Source organism: Danio aesculapii, chromosome 7 (genome assembly GCF_903798145.1).
Source record: "Danio aesculapii chromosome 7, fDanAes4.1, whole genome shotgun sequence".
Taxonomy (NCBI): Eukaryota; Metazoa; Chordata; class Actinopteri; order Cypriniformes; family Danionidae; genus Danio; species Danio aesculapii.
Genome location: NC_079441.1, coordinates 21,037,739 through 21,064,282, shown reverse-complemented (window position 1 = coordinate 21,064,282; position 26,544 = coordinate 21,037,739). Strand labels below are relative to the sequence as shown.

Genomic DNA, 26,544 nt, shown 5'->3' with positions numbered 1-26,544 from the left:
ACACATTGTGTTGGGTCCGTGACCTCTTTCTGTTCATCAAAGTGTTGTTTTATTCACGTTTGATTCAAACTAGTGTCTTATGGTGTTTATAAAATAGAGTGTGTTGATAAAACACTGCAACTGTGACTGCAAAACACAGTGGTTGCTATATAGACGGGATACAGGTAAGCTGAACAGGTTGTTATGATCAGTTTTAAAAGGTGACCTATAAAGAAAATCTGGGTATATTTAGGCATAGTCGAATAATAAGAGATTAGTACCTCAAACACCATCGCTTCCTCGTTCTCATGTAAATTCCACTAGTGTAAAACTCCTGTGGACAAAAGGCCAATCAGAACACAAAGCAGACTGTTACGTGATTTACGTGGCACGCCCTTATTATTTGCTTGTACTTTAGGTTGTTCATCCGGACCTGGCAAGCAGCTGTGTCATCATCTTTGACATGGCCTATAACATCTGGCTAAGGAACCACCAATGAAAACTAGTCTTTGGGCTAATTTGGGTACATTTACGTTCTTGGGGAATGTTGATTAATCTACACCGTCCCTTGTTGTGAAAACAAACAAAAAAAAAAATCAGAACACAAGCTGCGTCTCAAATGGCACACTTTACACTATGCACTCATTCTGCTTTCACCATCCAAAATAAATAAAGTTATCCAACATGTGCCGATAGCTCCGCCCCTTCCACTACGCAAGCAAACCTGCAGTCATTGAGTGCGTGAAGTGTCCATTCCATACTTCACTTCACCGGCTGAATGAGTGCATCATGCGGGTAATTAAAGTGCACTTATTATTTTTAGAGTTTTCAGTGTGAACGCACTACTTACACTATATATACTACAAAATGGCATAGAACAGTGCATGCGATTTGGGACGCAGCTACAGACTTTTGGATCATTTTTGGATCAGCTTTGGGATCATTAATATGCACGCCTCAGGCTGTGGTAGAGAAGCCACGTTACCTAGTGAGACAACAATGATGATTTTTCCTTTATTTTATTTATTTTTTTAATTTTTAGCTTACTACGCATGTAGGACTTTTATTTTGAACATGAAAGACTTCGATTATTCACTATGCATTACTGATTACTGCACCAGACATGTTGAACAGGGTGCAAAATGCAGTATTTACACTTAATACATTTATTCAGCTCCACTTTGAAAAGGCATAAGGGATGTTTAACTGTATCGTTTGTTAATTTATCGTGAAATTAGATGCGTATGTTTCAACAAACACATGTAGATGCTAAATCGAGTCAAATTAAAAGTCACTGTCAGATTATGTGAGTTTTTTTTTTCTTGATAAAATCTAAATTTGTCATGGGTAACAAATGAGCCAGACTACACGTTCGTACGTGATCAGTCATCCCATGACATCTACAACGAGCGTTATTTCCCAAAGCAGTCACAAGTGTTGCTATAACAATATTTCTTATCTCAATTAAAAAAACTTAATCTCAATCGCAATAAACACTGATGCTTTCTGGCAACTATAGGCTACATTATTTAAAGGCATCCGTTATGACATTGATAGGATCAAGCTTATGATTCCATTTTAATATCAAGATGTTTTCTTTGAAATCTAAATGTATATTTTCCATCAGCAGCTGTGAAACATTAATTAAATCCTTATTTTCCACTGAGCGGAACAAATCATCACCGCACAGTTGATTAGTGGACGGCTCAAACAAAAATATAATTTGTATATTTTTCTTGGAAAAATGTCTTTTTGAAACGAATTTCTTTGTTATAATTTGTGTCTTAATCCTAATTTTTTTTCTGTTGGTCAGTTATCTACTAGATAAAAAAAGAATCACAAATAACCTTTGAGGTGAAGTACTTCAAAACAAGTCCACTATTTGCTTCAGTGCCAAAACACGAGTTGCCGTGAGATTGTTTGTTAAATAAAATAATAATCTAGCCTACAGTAAATAAAAATAAAGTTCAATATTCAGTTTTAGCGAAGCCTTGACCCACCCAATAAGTAAATATGTAGCCTATTTTTTGATCATCTGACCGGCGCATTAACGGCAGAATCTGCTGAGATAACAGAGAAATGATTCAGCTCAACTGCATGTTCATGCAGAGGTTGATATTATTCCTGGCTGTGTTTTCTTTGACATTATAGCCCAAAAATACAACTCAATACATCTCTATCAGTCTCTTTTGTCACATTTAATTATAATTAATATTTAGCCAAAAAAACATATTTTATATTATATATATTTTAAATAAAAAAGTGATGGCTCACCCAAAAAACTCTGTCATATTTATGTATATTTCTTCACCCTTTGCTTTAAAACCTTACTATTTCAAACCATGCATTCTTTCTTCTGTAGTGGATAGAAGATATTTTGTTCATAGTTGTTTTCCTCTCTATGGAAGCCAATGTTATACAGGTTTTCAACATTCTTCAAAATATATTTTTTAGCGTCCGACAGAAGAAAGAAACAAGGTGTCAAGGTTTGGAAGCACCTGAGGGAGTAAATAGTGAGCAAACAGTGGAAATTTACATTGTTGAGTGAACTATCCCTTTAAAAAAATCAGCCAGTAATAAATATGAAAAAAGTGACTACTTGGAAATGTGATATCATCATACCACACTAAATAAATAAAGAGATCAAAATGTTAATGTGTTTGCTTAAATCGATGTGTCTTAAAAACACCAAATTAAAACATCAATAAGTTCGTTACTAATATACTATAATACTTAAACTATTATTTTATGTTGGTCTATAGTCATTTCCTGAAATAAACCGATAGTTTCCAAAGGTGGAGATGACAGATATCCATTGAAATGGTCTTTAGTGCGCAGCAGCTCTTATGATGTAACACATCCTGGAACAAAACCGGTCTGCGGGCATTGAGCATAAAGGGCTGCTAAACAGTGTGTTTAATGGCAGAGTGGGCAAAGTGATAAATCACCAAACACACAGATCAAGTTTGCTCAAACAAAACAAATTTCCATTTGAAGCACACAATTGACTGACATCTGAACTGGGTTTTAAACCACCATTAAGTGTTTTAACATTCATTTGCAGAAAGATCATCACTGTGAAGTTGGGTTTTAACTTACATGTACAAAAAGATCATCACTAGGAAGTTGTGGTTTCCCGTGAGTTGTGTTTTCTGCCTAAATGGTTTGTTCAAGCACCCGAAACTTAAATATGATTTGAGAGATTGGTTCGCATGTGTGAGGCACTCCCAGATGGGCCAAATATTTGTCATGATGGCCAGTTCAGCAGTGGTTTGCAAAGCATCATGATTTTCCTATGTTGGAAATAAACAGAGTGTGGCAATAAAGTAGAGATACATGACAAAGGGTGTAGCACATTTCTTAAGAGCTAAATAAACACTAATATAAAAAATATATATACACTCACCGGTACACTTGTCCACCTGTCATTCAATCACAAGGCAGCAACTCAATGCATTTAGGCATGTAGACATGGTCAAGACGATCTGCTGCAGTTCAAACTGAACATCAGAATATTGACAGAAAGGTGATTTAAGTAACTTTGAACATGGCATAGTTGTTGGTGTCAGACAGGCTGGTCTGAGTATTTCAGGAACTGCTGATCTACTGGTATTTTCACGCACAACCATCTCTAGGGTTTACAGAGAATGGTCTGAAAAAGAGAAAATATCCAGTGAGCGGCAGTTCTGTGGGTGCAATTGCCTTGTGGATGCCAGAGGTCAGAGGAGAATGGCCAGACTGGTTCGAGCTGATAGAAAGGCAACAGTAACTCAAATAACCACTCATTACTACCGTGGTATGCAGAAGAGCATCTCTGAACGCACAACACGTTGAACCTTGAGGTAGATGGGCTACAGCAGCAGAAGACCACACAGTGTACTCATCTTCTGATGGCTACTTCCAGCAGGATAATGCACCATGTCATAAAGCGTGAATTATCTCAGACTGGTTTCTTAAACATGAGAATGAGTTCACTGTGCTCAAATGGCCTCCACAGTCACCAGAACTCAATCCAATAGAGCACCTTTGGCATGTGGTGGAACGGGAGATTCGCATCATGCATGTGGAGCCGACAAATCTGCAGCAACTCCGTGATGTGATCATGTCAATATGGACTAAAATCTCTGAGAAATATTTCCAGTACCTTGTTGAATCTATGCCACAAAGGAATAGGCAGTTCTGAAGGCAAAAGGGGGTCCAACCTAGTACTAGTAAGGTGTACCTAATAAAGTGGCCGACGAGTAAAACTACATATATAGCTCAAGAAAAAAATTTGTAGCCCTCTTGTGAAATAGTTATCCTTTACCAAATAATTCTCAAGTGATATTTAATGGGTCAAAGAAATTAACAGTATTTCTGATATTTTTTCTTCTGGAGAAAGTCTTATTTGTTATATTATTTCGGCTAATAAAAGCAGTTTTAAATTTTTTAAAACTATTTAAAGGTCAATATTATTAGCACCCTTAAGCAATTTTTTTTAATGTATACAGAATAATCCACTGTTATACAACGACTTGCCTAATTACACTAACTTGCCTATTTAACCTTTAAATTGCACTGAATCCTAGTATCTGAATACCAGTCTCTTGAAAAATATCTAGTAAAATATTAATAACTGTCATCATAGCAAAGATAAAATAAATTTGTGATTAGAAATAAGTTATTAAAACTATTATGTTAAGAAATGTATTAAAGCTTTTCTTAAACAGAAATTGGGAGAAATAAATATAGAGGAGAGCTAAAAATTCTGACTTAATCTGTGAAATGTGTCGTTTTGTGCAAGATGTTTTATCAAGCGAGTCCTAAATCTAATCATTGCTCTTTTATTGGTTTTTTATTCCGTATTCATGTAGCAATCACGGAACTGAAACCAGACGGAAATGAAAACAAAATGCAAAGCGCACACAGGTGTCATTCCAGAAATAATTTATTTCACTTCCTTTTTAAACTTTTTTGTTTTTTTTTCATGATGTGGAAAGTACAACCAAAAAAAGAAAAGAAAAAAAAAAAACAACCTTTGAGAGCAGGAACCAAGATGACAAGTAACAGCAAGGGAACAATCCTCCCCTTTTCATCGGGACAACCGGAAATACAACAAACGCTTGAACCTCTTGCGCAGAGACCCAAACTCCATTCCTGCACACTGGAGTGTATTACAATGCTCTCGGATGTATGTATGCATGTATGTGTGTGAACGAATGCCTGACTCTTTATCAGAAAAGGGATTCACTGTTTACCGAAGACCAACCATGAACACCAGAAGGGGCGCCGGTGAGCCCTCAACCCCATCCAGCCCTTCAGACAGCGGTGGATGGAAGCTACCAAGAGTGTGTGTGAGTAATCATGTCAGCTTTTACACTCACAGTCATCCTGTCTTCCTTCCTTCCCGTCACAACCGCATGGTGGGCCGCTGAAATACTGAATATGATCAACACTGTCTGTTAGTTTGTTTCCATCTCGGTCTTGTTCTGTTGAGAAAGACTTGTGCCACTTCAATCAGACAGAATCACATTTGGGATTCTACTGTCGTCTCTTGGATCATGTGACGTCCTTCCCAATTTATACACTTTTACTTCATGACAACACATGAACAAACAGACACACACTCGTACACACACACACACATTAAACGGCTTTCTAACGACCTTGGACAAATGTCATAATTTCATGTTTGGCATTAATTATCGCTCTTCTACCCCAGAATCCACACTCCTCTTAATCCGCACAATCCTCTCCATCCTTCAGACGAAATTAAAACACCAAAAACAAAACGGAACCATCTACTTCATCCTGTCGAGAACGCAAACGTTAAGGTAAAAAGAAAATACTCAAGTTTTTTTTTTTTTCAAATTCAAGGCACAATGTCTCTCCGCTTCCCCTTTTTGCCCTTAAATTCAGAGTACCACAGACTCAGCTGTCAATCACTCGTGAGAGGCTCCGCCTTCAATCCTCTCCGCTAGCTCCGCCCTCATTTAGCTAACACTGTTTTCAGAGATGCTATATCTGTTTGGGAGTGTGTTCACAATCCCACGCCAGTGAGTATAAACAAACAAACGAAAACAAATAATGACGGCAACGACAACAACAAAAACAAAAAATCTAAAACAAAACCCCAAAATAGTCACGTCCTGTTTTCTGTGTTATGTCAGAAATTTGAGTCATATCCATCAGCTCATTTTTGGCAAGCTTGTCTTAAATAAGCACTAAGTACTGATAGATAGGATAAACATACACCGTTATGTGTGGTTTAAAGTAGATGCGCTCGTCATATTTTTACTTTTTTTTTTGTTTTCTCATAGACTTCATGAATTCAAGGATTTTAGTCGATTTTCATTCGTCAGTTTAAAGGTTTACGTGAATGCAAGCAGGGACAGAGTTCGCCATGGTGTCTTGCTTTAGACGTGGGTCTTGAGGGGGCGAGATGACTTTTTAGGAGACGCCGTTCACCATGGACAGAGCCTCGCTGGGCGACGCCACGCCGTTACTAGGCGAACGCTTTGAAGGAGTGCGCTCTTCCTTACTCACGCTAGTCCCGTTTTCCTGATGGAGAGAGAGATGAAACACTGTTAATGCTTTGTTTGGAGTCTAATGCTCATCAAGCTGTGCTTTAAACCAAAAGATCACTTTGAACATGTTATGATGGTGGTACAGACATTTTACTCGTCTTTCAAAAAAGTAAGAATGTTGCATATATAATGATAGATAGACAGACAGACAGACAGAAAAATTGATAGATAGAACAACAGACGGACATACATACATACATACATACATACATACATACATACATACATACATACATACATAGACCAACAGATGGACAGAAAGACAGACCGATAGAGAGATTGATAGACAGACAAATTGATAGAACAGATGAACAGATAGACCGATAGATAGACAGACAGACAGACATACAACGATAGATAGAACGATAGATAAAATGAAACAGAATGAGAGATAGAACGATAGATACAACGATAGATAGATAGAGCAACAGATAGATAGACAGACAGACGGAATGAAACAGAATGAGATAGAACGATAGATAGAACAACATAGACAGAAAGACAGACAGACTGAAACAGAATGAGAGATAGAATGATGGATACAACGATAGATACAACGATCCACAGACAGACCGACAGATAGAACAACATAGACAGATAGATAGACAGACTGATATATACAACAACAGATCGATAGACAGACAGGAAGACAGACAGATTTATAGAACGATTTATAGATAGACAGATAGATCCAACAATAGATAGACAGGTAGATAGACAGGATAGATAGACATATAGATAGATAGACAGGATAGATAGACATATAGATAGATAGATAGATAGATAGATAGATAGATAGATAGATAGATAGATAGATAGATAGATAGATAGATAGATAGATAGATAGATAGATAGATAGATAGACAGATAGATAGATAGACAGATAGGTAGATTGGTAGACAGATGGACAGACTATTTAACTGTTAGAAACATGCTAATATACAGATGAAGATATTATTAGTCCTCCTTTTTCAAATATTTTCCCAAAACAACTTTTAACCAGTTTCAATAACTAATTTCTAATAACTAATTTCTTTGGTCTTTGCCATGATGACAGACCATAATATTTTACTTTGTTTATATTGTAACATTAGCAACTTGCGGTTATTCCATGTCAAAATTAATGTACAGCAGATTAAAATGTATTACATAACATTCAATAAAAAGAAAAAAAGAACATTTTTCATTAAAAACATTTATAATATTTGACTGGTAATTTTACAGGAAACTAGTATGCAGCTTAAAGTGCAATTAAATGCTTAGGTTAACTAGTTTAATTAGGTTAACAAGGCAAGTTAGAGTAATTAGGAAGGTCATTGGACAACTGTGGCTTGTTTTTGCTCAAAAGGTGAATAATATTGTTCAATTTAAAATGACTAAGTAAAATTTAAAGCAAATTAAAAATGGCGTTTGTTGCAGCCAAACTAAAAGAAACCTGAAGAAAGACTTTAGGAAACACTATGACAATGACTATGTTTACATGGACATCAGTAATCGACTTATTTGCCTTAATCAGAATAAGACAATAATCTGATTATGGTGTTTACATGAGCTGCTTTTTATATGTTCCTTTAATGATCTCGTTTTATATGTTATAGCACATCATTCGATTAACATCATTGCGTCACCACGCTACCAACATTTCATCCATTGTTTCTTGTAATTTCGGGTGATTCATTTTTAATTTGTCGACTTTAACTGCAGTTTGGCACTTTCACTTTCATTCAGGAACATTTCAGTCATGCCCCCATGACAAACCCCCGTGAGGTATTGATGCATGTATGAAGGATTGGTTTTGTTTTAGAAGTGTTGTTTTAATCAAATTTGATACTGCAAGCCATATGGGAAAAAAAACTCAGCATTTCGTGATGCAAGTGTCTGTAGTCCTTTACTGACTCGGTAGGTGCAGAGAATAATGTCAAACAGCAGTCTGTGTAAGGAATATCCTGTCGTAAAATGCGGTGAAAATCCTTCACGACGGTAATAGTTTGATTGTGGTGTTTACATGTCTGTACTGCACTTCAATAATGCGACTTAAATCGGCACACTCCACATGTCTTTAGTCCATTTCTGTTTAGTTCCATTATGACTTTAGTCGGATTAAGGTAATCAAAAATTGCTGTTTACATGGTAGACTCTTAATCAGAGTATTGTCTTAATCGCATTAAAATCGGATTAGTGGTGTACATGTAAACATACTCACTGTTGCTCTGTTAAACCTAACCTTCAACTGTATACGCACAGCAAATCTAAATGAACGAGTTACAAATAAATAAAGGTAATAAATTCATCGTAAATAAATAAATAAAAATAAAAGCTAACACTTTAGAATAATAGTCCATTAATTAATGTATTTACTAACATTAAGTTTGAATAATCTTGTAGAACATTAATTAACATTTACAAAAGCATTATTAAAATAAAAAAATGTGCTCGTTAACATCAGTTAATGCACTGTAGGCTAAGAAGAACTAAACTTATTCAACTTAAATAACATTAACCACCGATAACATAGATGTAATGGTCACACTTTACAATAAGGTTCAGCAGTTAATGTTAATTGATGCATTTACTAACATGAACAAACAATGAACAAAACGTTTACTACAGTATTTGTTCATGTTACTTAACATTAGTTAATGAAAATACAGTAGTTCATTGTAAGTTCATGTTAACCCACGGCGCATTAACTAATGTTAACAAGCTTGAACTTGGATGTTAATAATGCATTAGTACATTTTCAATTATGATTAATAAATGCAGTACAAGTGTTGTTCATGATTAGTTCATGTTAGTAAATGCATTACTAATGAACCTTATTGTAAAGTGTTACCGATGTAATAAATGTATTACTAATTGATTTTTCATGTTAGTAAATACATTAACTTATGAACCATCATTGTAAAGTGTTACCAACAAAAATAAAACAAAACGTTCATGCATAGTAAAGACATTCACAATCATGCATAATTATGTGTCTTGTGTCGTAGTATTTGCAGACCTTGGGATGGGACACGGTCTCCTTTCCCGGGAGATTCTGTCTGCTCTGGGACTCGGGACGAGAGATGAAGTCAGCAACAGTAACTATACCAACAACACCAGCAACAGCAGTCAGAAGAGGGAAAGCAGCAGGTGAGATCAAACAGATGGACTCAAATCTTGTAGCATTAAAATAGCTCTCAAGGCTGTATACGCATCTTTTATAAGCCATGACTTCATATTAACCATCCAAATTAGTAAAAGTCACAATTTACAATAATATACGACAACAGCCCAATTTAAAAAAAGCTTCAGGATTATAAAAGCACAAAATATAACATGGTAAATTAGCTGTAATATGGTCACTAGCACAATCCCACCCTATCCAACCCTCTGCCGACACTATACATTTTTGGATGGATTTTTGATATTTAATTATATTTTATAATTATTATCATTATTATTATTATATAAAAGTGGGCGTTTCTTCATAAAACCAGCTCTGTAAAATCAGGTTATATAAAGTTATAATAAATTAGAAGCACTAAAATGCATGCCTTTGAAGTGGCATTATTTCTACAGAACTGGCAACACAGAATGATTTAGATGTATTGTGCAACTTGATGTATTGTGCAACTACTCCTCCTACATTTGACCGCCTCTCCTCTCTCATTAATGTATTGTCATTAACATTATTAATCACCTGGCTGTCGGTCACGGCTGGTGGAGCCTCCTTCAGGACGGTTGGCACGATTACGGCGGCGACGGCTTCGATTGCGGCGCTGAGGCCTGCCTTCTTCTTCTGAGAGACATAAACAATGGAGAAGGAGAGAGTGAGATGCAATGGGACCAATTTGTTTCCCGTTTCTCTTCTGAGGCAGTTCTGTGAAATTCCCATTAGAGAGATTTCCTTTGATGACTCATAACCCAAAGGCTTCCTAATATGGACATGCTTCTCTCATGTGTACAGTAGGGGTGTGTAACATTCACGCTGCATTTCTTTTTTGTATGGGTCTTCTGGTACAAAAATGCATGTGTACTGAACAAATACAGTGTAATTTTAACCAGCGCTCTCTAGAGCTTCTTCCACCCATTAAAGAGCCCATATTATGGGTTTTTGAAAATGCCCTTCCATGTAGTGTGTAACACAGCTCTAAGTGAAGTGAAATATCCAGCTAAGGCTTAAATCTGTAAGTGTACAGTGTTTAAAACTATTGATTCATCTATAAACGAGTCGCCTTGATAACGAGTCATTAGGTGTTTCGCGATGACGCAGCCACGAAACACAAGCCTCGCCAGTAGTTACGCGCGCAAACCAGGGAGATTTGAAACCTGCGGCCCCGCCCACTAACACAGAAAAAACACTAGACACACACACACAGACGCCGCCGGTCCAATGAAGTCACGCTGTGCTCAGATGGATAATATTGACAGTCTCTACCCAAAGATGAGTTGTTAACCTGGTACAGTACACGCGGTTACTCTTTATATTCTCTTATCACATGTAAGCCACGTTAAAAACGCGACGCGTGCCGCTTTGTTTACGGATTTAACGTTAAAGGCTTTTGTGAGCTCGCATTCCACTGCCGTTGTTGTTGCTATGACGATCGATCGTAAGCTAGGAGACAGGAGACTCGTGTCACGTTCCCTAGTTCTTCTGAGGAGCGTTGTGTGTGTGTGTGTGTGTGAGAGAGAGAGAGAGAGAGAGAGAGAGAGAGAGAGACTCGCGTCGCTTTCCCTAGTTCTTCTGAGGAGCGTTGTGTGTGAGAGAGAGAGAGAGAGAGAGACTCGCGTCGCTTTCCCTAGTTTTTCTGAGGAGCGTTGTGTGTGTGTGTGTGTGTGTGAGAGAGAGAGAGAGAGAGAGAGAGAGAGAGAGAGAGAGAGAGAGAGAGACTCGCGTCGCTTTCCCTAGTTCTTCTGAGGAGCGTTGTGTGTGTGTGAGAGAGAGAGAGAGGGAGAGGGAGAGAGAGAGACTCGCGTCGATCTCCCCAGTTCTTCTGAGGAGGGTTGTGTGTGTGTGTGAAAAAAGCCTTACACTATGAAGCGCGTGTGCACTGTGACTACTTTTATATAGTTGATTACCAGCTGGGCAATTCACTCTGTCTCGTGCTGAAGCGTGTCACTGTCGACCAATCGCAGCAGGCTGTCATCGGTCCAATCAGCGCAGATTAGCTTCGCGCTGAGGAGGGGGTTGGGAACAAATGAATCGCTGAACGATTCATATGGGAGTCGTTGGGATAATTAGGTAAAAATAAATGCAGATTATAAGACCATCAAAAGGTTTTATGACCTTGCATGCATATTAGACTGTTGTTGGAGACCCTTACAACCTAAATATGACCCTATTTCATGTATAATATGGGCTCTTTAATCTTAACATGTTTTCATCTGCTCTGGGGTTATTTAGAGTCTTAATATGGTCACAACTTCTTTTTTTCCGTCATGAATCTTATTTTGACACATTTTGGGAAAATTATCTGAAATTTTTTTTAACATCCAACAGAACACTCAAATTGACTACTCTTATGTTATTTTGATGGCTCTTTTTGTCCCATTGACTTCCATTATATTTTTTGATTGCAAAGCCATGACATCATATAATCATGGATTCTTGATCGTTGCTGCTTTTCCCTGTTAGGTAAAGGTACAATTTTTAGTTTGTACTGTTGATCATCAATTGCAGTGCAAAAAAAGCTTAGTTTCTGTCTTCTATATGGAGTATAAGGTGTGTGTGTGTGTGTGTGTTTGAGTGAGAAAAAAAGAGACCTATGCGCACCTACCTTGATATGTCTGAGAAAATCAAAATAAGATGCTCAGCTTATTAAGTGTACACACGCACACACAATAATCTCTTGTTTTACTCTATAGAAATCCATATAAGGCTTAATTCAAAAGATTAATGCTGCCAACTGATAATCAACAGTAAAAATGATACATTTTCCCTTCCATTTTACCGGGAAATCCACCAAAAATCAAGAATGCATGATATGCTGGTTTTGCAATCAATAAATGTCATGAGGCAAAAACAGTTGCAAACTTAAAAAAAAGTATAGCAAATTTGAACAGTGCACAAGAGTTAGGGTTATTGCACACTGAATCCAACATTTTCACACATTAAAAAATAAATTCCACCTCATGTTGTATCAGTCGTATTGACGCACTACCTTTGTCTCTGTCATCAAAAAAATTCAAACCGGGTTAAATTTTTTTCATTTTTTTTGCATCTGAAAAAGCGCTCAGAGGTGTTTTATTGATACAGAGGTGACTATTGCTACAGCCAGTCTCTGTTCAGGATTTGTTTACGTACATGAATCTAATGTAGTATCACAAGCAATGCATCTAAATTCCACTGATTTCCTGAAATAAACTTTGCATTTCGGGATAATCATAGCGCAGCTCTTTGATAATGAGCTGAACTCTCCTTCTAGTATTGGATGAACACAATATGCAGCCTATTCCTTTTCTTTTTCTACTTTGAAGAAGAGAGAAGAACAAAGTATCACTGCTTAAACTGACTCCGAAATGTTTTGTGTTTTTTCGTAATGGATTAATTAATACACATTGGACTCAGTTTTCAAGGTTTATGTGAAGAATTTTTCTACAAATGACTACAAAAAAAATGCATAAGAAACATTTTATAAAATAAATTTTATTAAATGGAATAAAATTAATTTTATAATAAAATTTCAGACCTTTAATGTTATGCAAACATAATTGTTTTTTTCTGCTGCCTCTAATAACCAATAATGATTTTTTCAAACTATTTTTGATGTTTGCGTGATGTGCATTTAATTTTAGGAAACTTTTTTTTTTGTTGCCATTGTAATTTTTGCTTATTTTTGAGTTTTCTTATTAACAAGGGCACTCATAACTGGTAGGAAGATTCACATGCAATTAAAAAACAGGTAACATTGCCGGCATTTCGGAATCTTGCTAACCAAGTATCTTCAAAATCAGGAATTCCCCCATTCATAATTGGTAAGATAATTACAAACTTAAGTAAAACGTGCTTTGTTGGCGTTGTAAAATAATTAGCTTTTTTGGTATCACTTTATTTTGATGGTCCCTTTAACACATTCTGTTGAATTTAAGTTACATTGCATCTACATGCCAACTAATTCTCAATAGATTATAAGTAGAACGTTAGGTTGGGGTTAGGGTTAGGGTAAGTTGACATGTACTTGCAAAGTTTCTTATAGTCAGTTAAATGTCTGTTGAAGGAGCATATCAGCAGATATTAAGCAGACAGTCTACTAATACTCAAATGAGAAGTAATTGGCAAGTAGTTGCAATGCAACTTTAAATCAACAAAATGTGTAATAGGGACCATCAAATAAAAGTGTTTCCACTTTTTTCATTATATAAAAGTTATTTGTTTTGCAAGTAGTGGTGCCAGTAGGCTTTGGTTTACGTTATCTCAGATTAAATTCATTTGGATGTGATTAAAATGGCAAAGGAAATAGATCATAGGATCATGCAAATTTGCCATGCTTGTGGCCTGAAGGAAGTATGTAAAATAAAGATGATCTCAAAGCATCTCTCAGCAACTGAAAGCATGGTCTGGTATACGGTGCATGCAAATTTGGGAAAATAGATAAATATTTATAAATAAATTTTATAAATAAATATGATATAGGAAGTATAAGGAAGCCATAAGGAAAAAAGCACCAAACAACATTTCCAGATTCTCGGAGACCAAAAAATTAGAAAAATTATGCGCACAACTGTTTAAGAATATTTGCTCTTTCAACATCAACAACCCAAGACAATAGGAGCATACCCAAATCACATACTTATGCACTATTCTATTCCATTTTGTAGTACAAATAGTATATAGAAGTGCATTCACACTGAAATATTCTCTTTATGCTAAACAGATTAGGTGGATTTTAAATAAACTTTAAATAATAATACTTATTCAGCCGTTAAAATGGAATGGAATGTTGGACACTTCACACACTCAACGCTCGCAGCTTTGCTCGTGTAGCAGAAGGGGCAGTGTCAATTTGCGCTAAGGTTGGATCCCTATTTACAGGTTGCTTTTACATGACGTCATTGATGACGCGCGAAATTAAGATGGAGGGCAGGAAGTGATTCTTCTACATTGGAGTCGCTATCAAAACCTCATAATTTTTCAGTTTTATGTTGTTTACAATAGTTTAAATCGGGCAAAATAAGAAATGCCAAACAGCTTTTATAGACTTCTAAAAGTTTTTGCTCATAAATGGGGGAAAGTTCAAGAAACTGGCTGAAAAACTGAACATTCATACATTCATTTATCCAATCTTTTTTTTGAACGCTATAATTCGTTGGACACCACCAATAAAGATTATATACAGGGGAACGGCAGGCCAGATTGATCGTCAGGCCACTGGGAAATGTCCCAGTCCTCCCTATGGCCAGTCCGCCCCTGAATGTGTTATATAAAAATCAGATACAAACACCACCACACTTATACAAAATCTAGGAGAACATAAATAATGTACCCTGCCATGTTATCGCTGCAATAATATCTACCCACGTTTTACAATAATCCATGAATTTACTGGGATTTCGGCTGAATAAACAATCTTAACGTGAACATCGAGATGCGCAGCACCGGTGAATGTTTGTTAGTAAGTTCATTAAGTTCATTCCCCCTTACAAAAAAAATAAAATAAAATAATAATGCAGACTGTGTGTCCACACTTTTGCATGCTTTCCTCTGTTATTTCGTGATGTCTGGAAGATATGCACATGGGAAAAAAAATACTGTTATAGTCATTTATAATAAATATGTTTTTAAACCACATAGTAAAGTGTATAATGTACATTTCTAGTGAATACTGTAGTATAGTAAACTGTTAAACTATAATAAATACAATAAAGTTAGTGTAAACTGTGGTGCATTGTGATGGTGTATAATTATAGCATAGAAAACTGTAGCCTGTTGAATTTGTTTATTACTACAGTTGTGTCGTACCACAGCAAAAACATAATTACTACCACAGTTTAATTAAAGTAATTATCTATAGTATTTCAAACACTATAGTATTTACTATAGTATTTTTCATGTAACATAATAGCTTATACTGTATCTACCACCTTGATGACAGGCAAATATATTTTATTTATAAGGATCATGGGCAACATATGTGATTATATTCTATTATTATCTCCTTTGAAATATTGTATAAATCGCAAAAATACAGACTTTCCTCTATGTCTCCAATTCAGTTTTTTATTTCCTGCCCTCCTTCTGAATTTTGCGCGTCATCAGAACCACGTGATTGAAAACAACCTGTTTTTGATAAGGATGGCCAGATTGATCCTGAAGTATCGATATCAGTATCAAAGTTTCAAAAGTATCAAAGTAGATGAAGTATCAAAAGGATCGATCCTTAAGTAAAAGTACCTCTTTTCTGGGGGTTTTTCTTACTGAGGGATCAGAGATTTTAGAATATCTCAATTATAGTGCCGCATATTATATAAATATTTACTTAAAGAATATCATAGTTCCCATTCGTGTTCCTATTTATCTCCACCAATAGGTCAGCGTTAGCTCACGGCACAGTAGTAGAGACACCACACACCCAGCGCAGGGTGGTCATCATGACTGAACATAAACATAAAACATAAACACAAAAGTATAATGTGGAGTTAATTTACTCCAGTAAATAATGACAAGGCTTCGTGTGATACTTGTCACAAAACCATTCGCCACAGTGACAATACCACTAATACGACTAAGTGCATAGTGTGCCATTTAAGACACAACTAATGTACTAACAAAGTTTTTCACATTAGAATTGCCAGTCAATCTCTAATTCACTGTTGACAAATACATCGTGTGTACACAGGAATAATAGTTTTACATTAAATTCAATGCGTTATTATTTCTATAGCACTTTTGCAATGTACATTGCATCTAAGCAGCTTAACATAGAAGATTATAGTTTATTTAAACTGTGTCAGTCCAGTTTTCAAAGTAGAATGTGGTGTGTGCCAATCTGGTTACTGCGGCTTTAAAGACTGTGCAGGAGTTGAAACACTTGTGCAAGTACACGTTGCAACAAAATGCACTGCATAATTCTTGTTAAACGTCCACTTTCCAATGTGGAAAAAAGGTGTTGTAACCACTGACTTGCTGCACTTTTGTATGCATACTTTTCCGTGGATTGTGTGTTGTTACACCAGTATTACAGACGTAGATACAACATACCAATGTGTTTACTACTTATACCTGTGAAATTGCACTTTAAGTAGATGTTTGAGAGTGACATAATATGGGACCGTAAATATCAACTACAAAAAAAGTCATCTAAAGTAATCTACAGGAAGGTCAAGCTTCTGAAGTTTGTCAAATTTAACGAACTCATCAAAATAATACAATGTTGATTATATTCTAGAACTATAACTAGGTTAGTTGACCTCATTAGCTGCATGTCATTTCATCGCATTGGTTTTTCCAAACTGTTGTGAATAAAAGACACCACAAATGAGCAGCAACCCAACAACATGGTGAACGACCACAAGAGATCAACTGTTCTCAGATGCACAGAGACGGATTGCAACAGCAGACCCATTTGTTTTGCAAATCCTCAAAAGTGAAAGTGATAAAAATACTGCTTTAATGAGGCTACTGTTTTAATACTGCTATTCAAACACAGGCTACGAATACTCAGTATAGAGATGGTTCACCCAAATATTTTAATCAACTCATCCTCTGGTAATTCCAAACCTTTCCGACTTTCTTCTTCTGAAAATAAAAGTTATTTTGAAGAAATCTGGAAAAACAAATACTATGGAAGTCGATGTTTCCAGCTTTCTTCAAAATATCTTCTGAGAAAACAGAACAAACTCAAAAGTTTGAAAGTGTAAATGACATTTTTGGGTTAAAAAAATCCTTTAAACCAGTGGTCTCAAACTCAATTCCTGAAGGGCCACAGCTCTGCAGATTTCAGCTCCAACCACCTCCAACTCACACTTGCTTAAAAGTCTCTTGTAGTCTTGAACACCTTTGGATCAGCGGTGTTTTATTAGGGTTGGAGCAAAACTGTGAATTGCTGCTGTCCCCCAGGAATCGAGTTTGAGACCCATGCTTTAAATCAACCTGTGTGTGTGTATCCAAAAAAAAAAAAAAAAAAAAAAAAAGAATTAATAGAATGTCATACCCAGTCCATTTTCACTTGTGGCTGCCTGACCGTCTGATTCGTTAGCGGCTGCATCCATAAGGCTTGGTTCCAGGTCATTACGGCGGCGACGTGAGCGCCTTCTGCGGTCAATGCCACCCATGCTCTCACTGGCATCTGTGTCACCGCCTTGCTCACCTTCACCCTCCAGCAGAGAGTACGGGTTACTGTCCGGATCTCGGAGGACTGGAACACACAAGAACACTAGAGTCAATGGCAGAACAAATAATTACATAGAGAATTTTGCATGCATAGCTCCCAAGCATTTAAAAAGGGGCTTCGTGTAAATTATCATTAATCTCTTTTTGTTTTTTGTTTTAAAATACTACAATTGTGAAAAGTTTGTAAAGAAATATAAGAAAAAAGCATTAATTTAAATGAGAGCCTTTCATTTAAATGTATAGCCTATTCATATTCCCAATTTCCCAATACTTATGACTTTTGCTCATTAATTAATATCCTGATATACTGATTATTGAAATGTAAGGTAGTTGTAGCAGCTCCATTATAATATAGAAAAGATTAAGGTGAAAGATTAGGAACAAATGTAATAATATGTTATTTATAAGTGCTAATAAACCATCAATATTCAAAACTAATAAACAAATAGCTAAAATTGAGAATGGGTGCCCATTAAAAAAAACACATCCAGGTCACTTACTGGCCACCAGTGTAGCTAATAATGAAGGTTTCTGATTTCTATGAATAACCTTTTCAATAAAATACCTTTTGATGTCTAAAATCCTTATTTTTCTCAAACTTTGACAGATTAAATTGTCATTTTCGTGCATGATTTTTTCTTGCATACAATAGACCCTTTTTACATGTCACACAATGTCCGGTTTCACTCCACGCAGTGTATCGTTACTTCCGCCTACACAGAACTTCCCACAGACAACTCACCCAGTCAGCTGTATACTTATTACAGAAACAGTTAGACTGTGACTAGGCTGTTTTATGTTGTCTGCATTCAAGGAGAGACATCTAAAAAAAAAAAACATCAGCCGGATTTCCGCTTGAACCAAGAAAATAGGACTATAAATGCGTGTATTGCATTGTGTTGCTGTCCTTACTGCAGATGAAGTTGGTATGTACTTGTCAGCATTTGTCAAATAAAGATTTTTGATGTTTACACAGGTGCTAAACATTTTTTTGTCAAATTCTTTTTTATCATTTTTTTGTGTCCTGAAGAATAAGTAATAAATAACAGTGGGTATTTTACCATGGTTGTTTACAGTGGACAGCTGATTCACAAACACATTCCTATCATTCACATGCTACTGCATTTTCCTCTGACATTTTTTTCTATATAGGCGTTTCATTTTTGAACATAACATTTCTATCTATTTAATATTCCTATTGAATGAAATAGAACAACAACGTCGAATGTGACTCTTAATAATCAAATGAAATCATTACAAAAATTTACAGCTGCAAAATAACACCAAGACGATGGCATTTTCATTCAGTATTATTAGATTATGAAATTATTTGTAACATTATTAATTAAAAGGTAGTACAGATATCATATTAAACCAATCCAGTAGGAGGCGGCAGGACACTGTCTTAATTCGTTTAAATGGAGAAACTGAACAAAACATTAATAGATCAGTAAATAATAATTGAAAAACTGATTGCATTTGTAGATTTACATATAACTGATCAAAAAATAAATAAATCCATTATTGATTAAATAAAATAAAACTAAATTACTTAAGTAAAAAGGTTCCAAACATAAACTTTCCTTGATAAACAATAGCTTATTCCTATTTATAATAACTTTAATTACATTTTCAAACTCTGAAAGCAGCTCAGTATTGAAAGAGTAACACATGGCCAATACTGTAATATTTATAAAGTCTGCAATGTTAATATTTTCATTTGTAAATTTTCCAGAGAAGTCTCCCATTTATTCAAAGTTACACTGGAACTAAAAATACACTGTGTTGCTGATCGGGGGAAGTGAAGTGACGTCATTGTGAAAAGGATCCATTACAGCTACTTATAATAACTATATTCAGTACTAATAGTGGCTCAGACTTTTATATATATTAAAATTCCAATGGGCTGTACCTGAGCTGATAGTGTTAATGTTTCTGGGTCCTGGTCCTCCACGGCCCCTGCCAGCGCTGGAGCCACGGCCTCGACCTCCACGCTTCGAACCCCGATCATCTGCTCCAACCCCTTTAGGCCTGGACTCCCGATCCCCCAAATCCTCAGTCTCTGATGCATTGGACATCTCAGAGTTAGTTCCTGTAAGAAGACAAGAATGAAGAATGTTAAGCACCAGGGACACCATTTATACAGAACAATGTAGGCACACTATCACTGGTGCCATTTGAAAAAAAACAAAGCTTGTGTGTGATATTTAACTCAATGCTTGTATGATATTGCCTAATCATATAATACAAAAAGAGACACTTGTATACAGAGTATTTTTGAACCAGTAAGGCATATAACTGCATTATATACACTACATTCTCAGATTATCATCATGCACCATTAGCCAACTGTATTAAAATTATTTATTAGTATGTAAATTGAGAACTCCCAAGTAAAACGCACTATACATTACATCAGGTATAAAATGAAGCTTAAAGGGAACACAGGAAATTGGCTCATTTTACAAGTCCCCTAGATAATAGGGTATATGCAGAAGTATGCAGAAGGACTTTTAATTTTGCAGTAACCTGGGTCAAGCGCCTCCGGTGAACTGTATGCAGTTACAAAAATCGGCGTGTTTAAGATCTGTTTTCCTTAAAAATCAACAATCCCCACTGGCTGATTGATATCTGATATAAAGTGGGTTTCAGAACGTACAAGCAGCACTGCATTAAATTACATTGTTCAGCACCATGTCTTTAAAATATGAACATTTATTTTACTCCAGTATTTTCAATGGTGTTTCAGCGCTTGCCTGCTGATCCTGACGAGTGCGTGGTTGTAAACGATTTTTCATCACGGTTTACGCTTCAACAACTAAATGGATGCTGGAGTCTATTTAACTGAATATATTTTAATTACATTACAACATCAATGCTGTAAAAGGAATCATAAAACTGAAAAAAAAAAAAAAAAAAAAAAAGAGAAAGTCACATTACTCGACTCGTTTACCGGAAGTTTATCAGTTTGGGAGGAAACACTAGCTGTGCATATACGCTTTAGTCCAGAAAAAAAGTTTGCAGTTAGTTAACTAGGTAAAACCGTTGCATAATATCATTGCACTTTAAATATTAAAACTCTTTAAAAAATTTTTTAGATTGATGCTAATGGTCTAATCTGATTTAATGGTTTATGCTAAGCTAAGCTAAAAAAGTGCTCCTGCCAGACCTGGAGATTGGCCGAATGGATTGCTAAAAAGAGGACTTAAAACGTGCCTATTTCCAAAAATAAAAATAAGCTAAGTGTGACTTTAAGGTAAAACTAAAGAAATCTTTTTTTTATATTTCTTCTATTGTGTATAACTTTGGAATGTGTTTAAAAAGATAAACAATAAAAGTTGTTAAAAAAACTTATAAAAAAACTTATAAAAAAGGCAAAGAGGCCAATCAACATGGAACAAAAAGTCAATTAGATTTGACAAAAATTTATAGCTTATAACTAGGCCCACAAGGACTATGATGGATTATGATGCAGTTTTTTTTTGCCAATCATTGAGTCTACTTATTTACTTGTGTAAATGCGTTTAAACTTATATTTATTCAGTTTTTAATTTAATTTCAGTAATATTATTGACTAATATGAAAATGTTCATTTGATTTATTCACAATACAGATTGTAAATAAATTCTGTCTATTAGTAGATATAATATATGAGAGAGTTGCTTTGTTTGCTAAATACATGGATCTAATTGAATTTGCATTATAAACATTAAATACAAGTTAAAAAGGTATTACTTTTTATTTAAAATATTAAGTTTCTAGTTACGATACTCCAAAAATCACTTAAAAAAAAAAAAATTCTGCACAGAAATAGCAAAAAATTCCACAGATTCTGTCTGGCCCTACTTATAGCTCTGTTGTGGGAACTATCAAATGTAAACTTTGAAACAAATCACTTCAAATCATTTAAACAAATATTAAACATCACCAACTTTGAACAGAACTGACTCGGTGGTGTCTAAAATCTGACAAATGTCCAGTGTGCATAGTGAAATGGGCAGATTTTATGTTTAAATAGTACTATGATGTTTTATTGCGCCATCTAGTGGTTTACAGAAAAATAAAAATAACCATAGTTTACACAGGTGTGTCTGAAAGGGGAAGTTCACACAAAAATGAAAACAATTTCTTTCACCTATTTACCACAAAACAAGATGTTTTGAAGAGTGGCGTAAACCAGTAGCCATTGACTTTAATAGTGGGACATTCTACCAGAAACACCAGTACATTTTCAGAAAAAAATGTGACAGGGCCTGACTTAAGCTTGTTGTCCTCAAAAAAAAAAATCATACAAAAACAAGCATAAAATCATACAATTCAATGATAGAACGCATCCTTGATCACTTTCAGCTTCTCCTCCATCAAATGATGTCACTTCCCAGTCATAGCCTTCAAGGTGTATTGCGCGCATTGTATGTTAAATTTAATGCAAATGTGACAGAAACATGGGGAGAATTGTAAATTTATTTGGATTATATATTTGTAGAATTTATTTATAATTTCATGTTTTTAATCAATTGATGTGAACGATAACTTAAACTTGCTATTTCTGAAGTTTTTTTTCCGCCTAAACAACAGTTTTTAGCATTACAAAAGTATTAAAGCTGTAGGCTCAATTGGGCTGAGAACAAGGACACAGAGTTTGTACAGTGTAAAGTGTTTTATTAAAGATCAAAAAAATCTGAGAACAAATAGAAATCTTTTACAGAACAACTCTCAGAAATCAACCATCAGTCCATTTTAGACATTTTTGGGATGAAATACTTTATTCACTGTATTTATGTTTTTATTTCAGGGACAGATAATGTACGTTTCTGGTAGAATGTCCCTAGTATTCATTTCCTATTACGGATGTCAATTGCTTTCAGCATTCTTAAAAATATCTTCTCTGATTAACAGAAGTAGGAACTCAACGGTTTTGAACGACTTCAGATTAAATCATCTTCCTACTATCCCTTTAAGGCTGTTGTGCATCTTTCTATAAAACACACAGATAGTCAGGACATATATGCATTGTGAAAGTTCTAGTCTCACCATAGCCGGAGTACGTATTGTTAGGTTTGCGTCCGCGTCCTCTTCCTCCATATGTGCGTGTTGTCTGGAGGGAGTTGGTGCTCTCGTCTGTAAGGTAACCTCGCTCCCGCTCACCCGCGACCCCTGAACCAGAGCGACTCGGGGGAGCTCGATATCCCACCCCGATCTGACGGAGCTGCTCATCGATCTGCAGACGCTCCAGACGCAGCTGCTCCACCTCCTGTCCGGCACACAGAAACAAACCACTGTCAGGTGCATAGGCAGAGTAACAGAGATCCTTTACAAAAGACGACATATACTATAATATAACTAATATAATTCTGTGTTTAGCTATTGTATATAAATACAACTAAATTCTGACTTTATTAAAAAAAGTTTATAAGTTGCTATAAATCTTAATATAACAATATTGTACAAAAGATAATAATATACATATTATACATGTACTTATATACAATAGAATATACAAATCTAACAGTATATTACATATTGTATTGTAATACAGTATATACACAATACAATAACAGATACAATATAATATAATAACTGGATTATATTGTTTAACAGAAATTTCTACTTGTATTGACAATGACAATACAGAAGATAATAAGAAACTATAATAAAATGTATTATCTAAACCAGGGGTTCCCAAACTTTTCAGCCCGCGACCCCGTCATTAAAAATATACAATTGCTGTGCACACATCAATAACCCTATATAAACATGAGCATATTGACAACACAAAAAAAACACCATATTATGTTTATAGGCATTTATTAATGCATTTAATTTAATATTAACCTCCGAGGGCTTGGCATATGTGGACAGCACATTTTAGCTCTTAAGTGGCTATTTAAAATACTTTGAATGTTTTATATTTTGTTACTGACATACAGTGTCATCCTGCAACTGTTTTGCAGCATATGAAATGTCCCAAATCCTATTTTTAACTGTCCAAAATGGAAAAAAAAATTCAGAGCAAGTAAAAAAAAAAACATTTCTATGTTAAATTTGCATTAAGAAAATCTGAAAATGTAAATGTAAATTTGGACCATGAGTCCACATATATGGACATCATTTTTCTCTAAAAAGACATCATATCAAAAGATGATACTTAGGTTTTTATTCTAATTAGTTTCTAATAAGCCCAAATAGCAAAGAGAAATAAAAAATGGATGTAAAAAAACAACACACGGGGCCTTAAGAGGTTAATCTCACCTAAAGAGATTTGTGGGAACAATTTTTCAGCACAAGTCTATTCTTGGCTTAATTTTGGAGACCGCCACTCAGAGATCATCCTTAACGTTTTGTTGTGTCCTGCATTTATTTTTAATGTATTTGATTACCATAAAGGAGTCAGAAAGTTTAACCTGGTGCTATAAAAATCAATCCCTTGCAGCTGACGTTATTGCTGTGTTGTTAATCTAACGCAAGCACACCAATCCTATGAGTTATTGACAGGATGATAACTTTTCATTTGCATGTTGTTGTTTTTTTTTATGCAACTTATAACTATTGTTTTTGTCTTCTGTGGGTTATGGATAAAATATGGTAATTCTAATAGTTTACTAAAATTTATTTGACTTTTGGAAACCAAGCGGCCCCCTGTCATTGTCCCGCGACGCCGAACCCCTGATCTAAACAACTACATGTACTACCAAGAAGCCCTAACTAGGGCCCAAAGTTGGCCCATGGTAACCTTTGATTTGGCCCACTATCCTATCAGAGAAGAGAGGAAGAATTTTGAGGAGGGTTGGGGTTAATACCTTTAACCATATTTATCATAACCTTTTGTTTGTTTGTTTGTTTTATTTTAAGCTACAAAAAAACTAACTTTGGTTAAAAGTTTCAATTATAAGTTGTAAATTTTTATTATTAGTTTTTGTAATGAACATCCTGTTGCTCAACAGATACACCACAACTCAAATATCCACAGTGAGCAAATGAAGGCAAAGGCGGGTGCAGCTTGACTAGTGTATTCGGCATTAAACTCCATTGTGTTATAAATGGAATTCTTAAGTTGTCATTATAATAGCCAGCTGCCCTCAATCAAGTTTGATATTTGGCTCTTCATAACAAAAAGTTTGGGCATCCCAGATATACAATAAAGTCAGGCATAACAATATGTTATGGTATAATATAACATTGAAGATAACATGACTAAACATTGCATTATAATGTGATAAAATACAGTATAATATAATCTTTATATAATATTTAATATAGTTTTTCAACAATCTTTATTAAAATTACATGAATTATATTAATATTAAACTATGTTATACTTCCTGGTCTTCATGCTCTAATAGCAAATGGTGGAAAATAATGCTACATAACATTACTACTATATTGTTTGTTTTACTAATGCACAAAACCCCCATATTAAAACAATTAATATTCAGTTCCTCCTATAGAGGCTGATGAAATGATTGGTTGTTGTGAAAGTGATGGCCCAAACATGACATCTCGAGCATGATTTTTCTGCACTGACAGCATTTATTGGGGTGGGTTTTCACTGGATGCACCATGTCTGTAAACGTATGTGACGGTGTCAAATCACAATGTAACAGGTGTCAGTGTTAAACAGCAGCTGAACGCTGATGGTGGGGGGCAATGTGGCTGGGGCTAATGTAGTGGGCTAAATTGAGATGACATGTAATCCACACTTCCCCCGCCCCCAGCAAATCTAACCCCAATGGGGGTATTTTTAGCATCAGTTAGCCGTTAAAGATGACCAACAGCTTTCCATGAAGTAGGAGGTCAGCTGACTATTATACCCTAAAAATATAGAAAATATACTCTGTATGTGTAAAATAAAGTGTGTGCATTTGACTAAACCAATCATTAGCACAGTACACATGTCATCCTATTAACTATTTATTTTAAAATGTATTTTTTTAATATTCAAGTAGCCCATAAATACTTTAAATTATATTTTTCTACAAAGTGGCAACAGCAAACCAAGCCAAAACACAAATTGCGGAGAAACTAACAACAAAAGTTTTAGGTGACGGCAAAAAAAACATGATACAGAACAAGACTGCTGAAGGAGGCAAGAGTAATGGGTTCTTGCATTAAAGGGATAGTTCTCATAAAAAAATTTAATTCTGTCATCATTTACTCGCCCTTGTTCAAAACCTATTTAACGTTTCTTCTGTTGAACACAAAAGAAGATATTTAGAAAAATGCTGGACTTCCAAAACAATTTACTTCCTAAAATGGAAGTCAATGGGTTCCAGTAACCAGCATTCTTCAAAAGATCCACTTGTCTTCAACAGAAGATCATAAATGTTTAAAAAAGCAACTGAGTTTTCTTTTTGGGGTGAGCAATCCCTTTAAGGAAGGGATGTGTGAGGAGATAAAGATATTTTCCCCCTTCACTTCGTCAATTGGTGAAGTTTTGTTCATCGCCACTGGCTTGCTTGGTTTGGGACTTGAGGAACTGCGGATCGAAGCAGTGTTTCCCCCACCATTATATTAGGGGGCGCCCCACCCCCTCAACGGCTTTCCCCACCCCCTTGAAATCTAGTTAATTGTATTTTATATATAGCACCAGATCACATCTTCTTTTAATAAACAAGCTAAATAGCCGTATGTAATATCTTATTTACACAACGGCATGAGATTTTTGTCTCTACATGGTCGTGCGATTAC

At 35.4% G+C, this 26,544-nt stretch overlaps 1 protein-coding gene across 2 annotated transcripts in view; it reads right to left on the bottom strand.

The window, feature by feature from the left end:
• Window positions 1–4,890: 4,890 nt before the first annotated feature.
• fxr2 (FMR1 autosomal homolog 2) overlaps window positions 4,891–26,544 on the bottom strand; it is a 43,611-nt gene continuing 21,957 nt past the window's right edge. The window contains exons 12-17 of one of the 2 annotated variants that reach the window (XM_056461251.1): window positions 22,891–23,110; window positions 19,769–19,948; window positions 17,678–17,881; window positions 10,228–10,326; window positions 9,547–9,629; window positions 4,891–6,519 (exon numbers count right to left, since the gene is read on the bottom strand). In XM_056461251.1, coding sequence (XP_056317226.1) covers window positions 6,409–6,519; window positions 9,547–9,629; window positions 10,228–10,326; window positions 17,678–17,881; window positions 19,769–19,948; window positions 22,891–23,110 — 897 coding nt within the window. In that variant the 3' untranslated portion in view covers window positions 4,891–6,408. The remainder of the gene's footprint in view (window positions 6,520–9,546; window positions 9,630–10,227; window positions 10,327–17,677; window positions 17,882–19,768; window positions 19,949–22,890; window positions 23,111–26,544) is intronic. The other variant, XM_056461252.1, reaches the window with a different exon arrangement.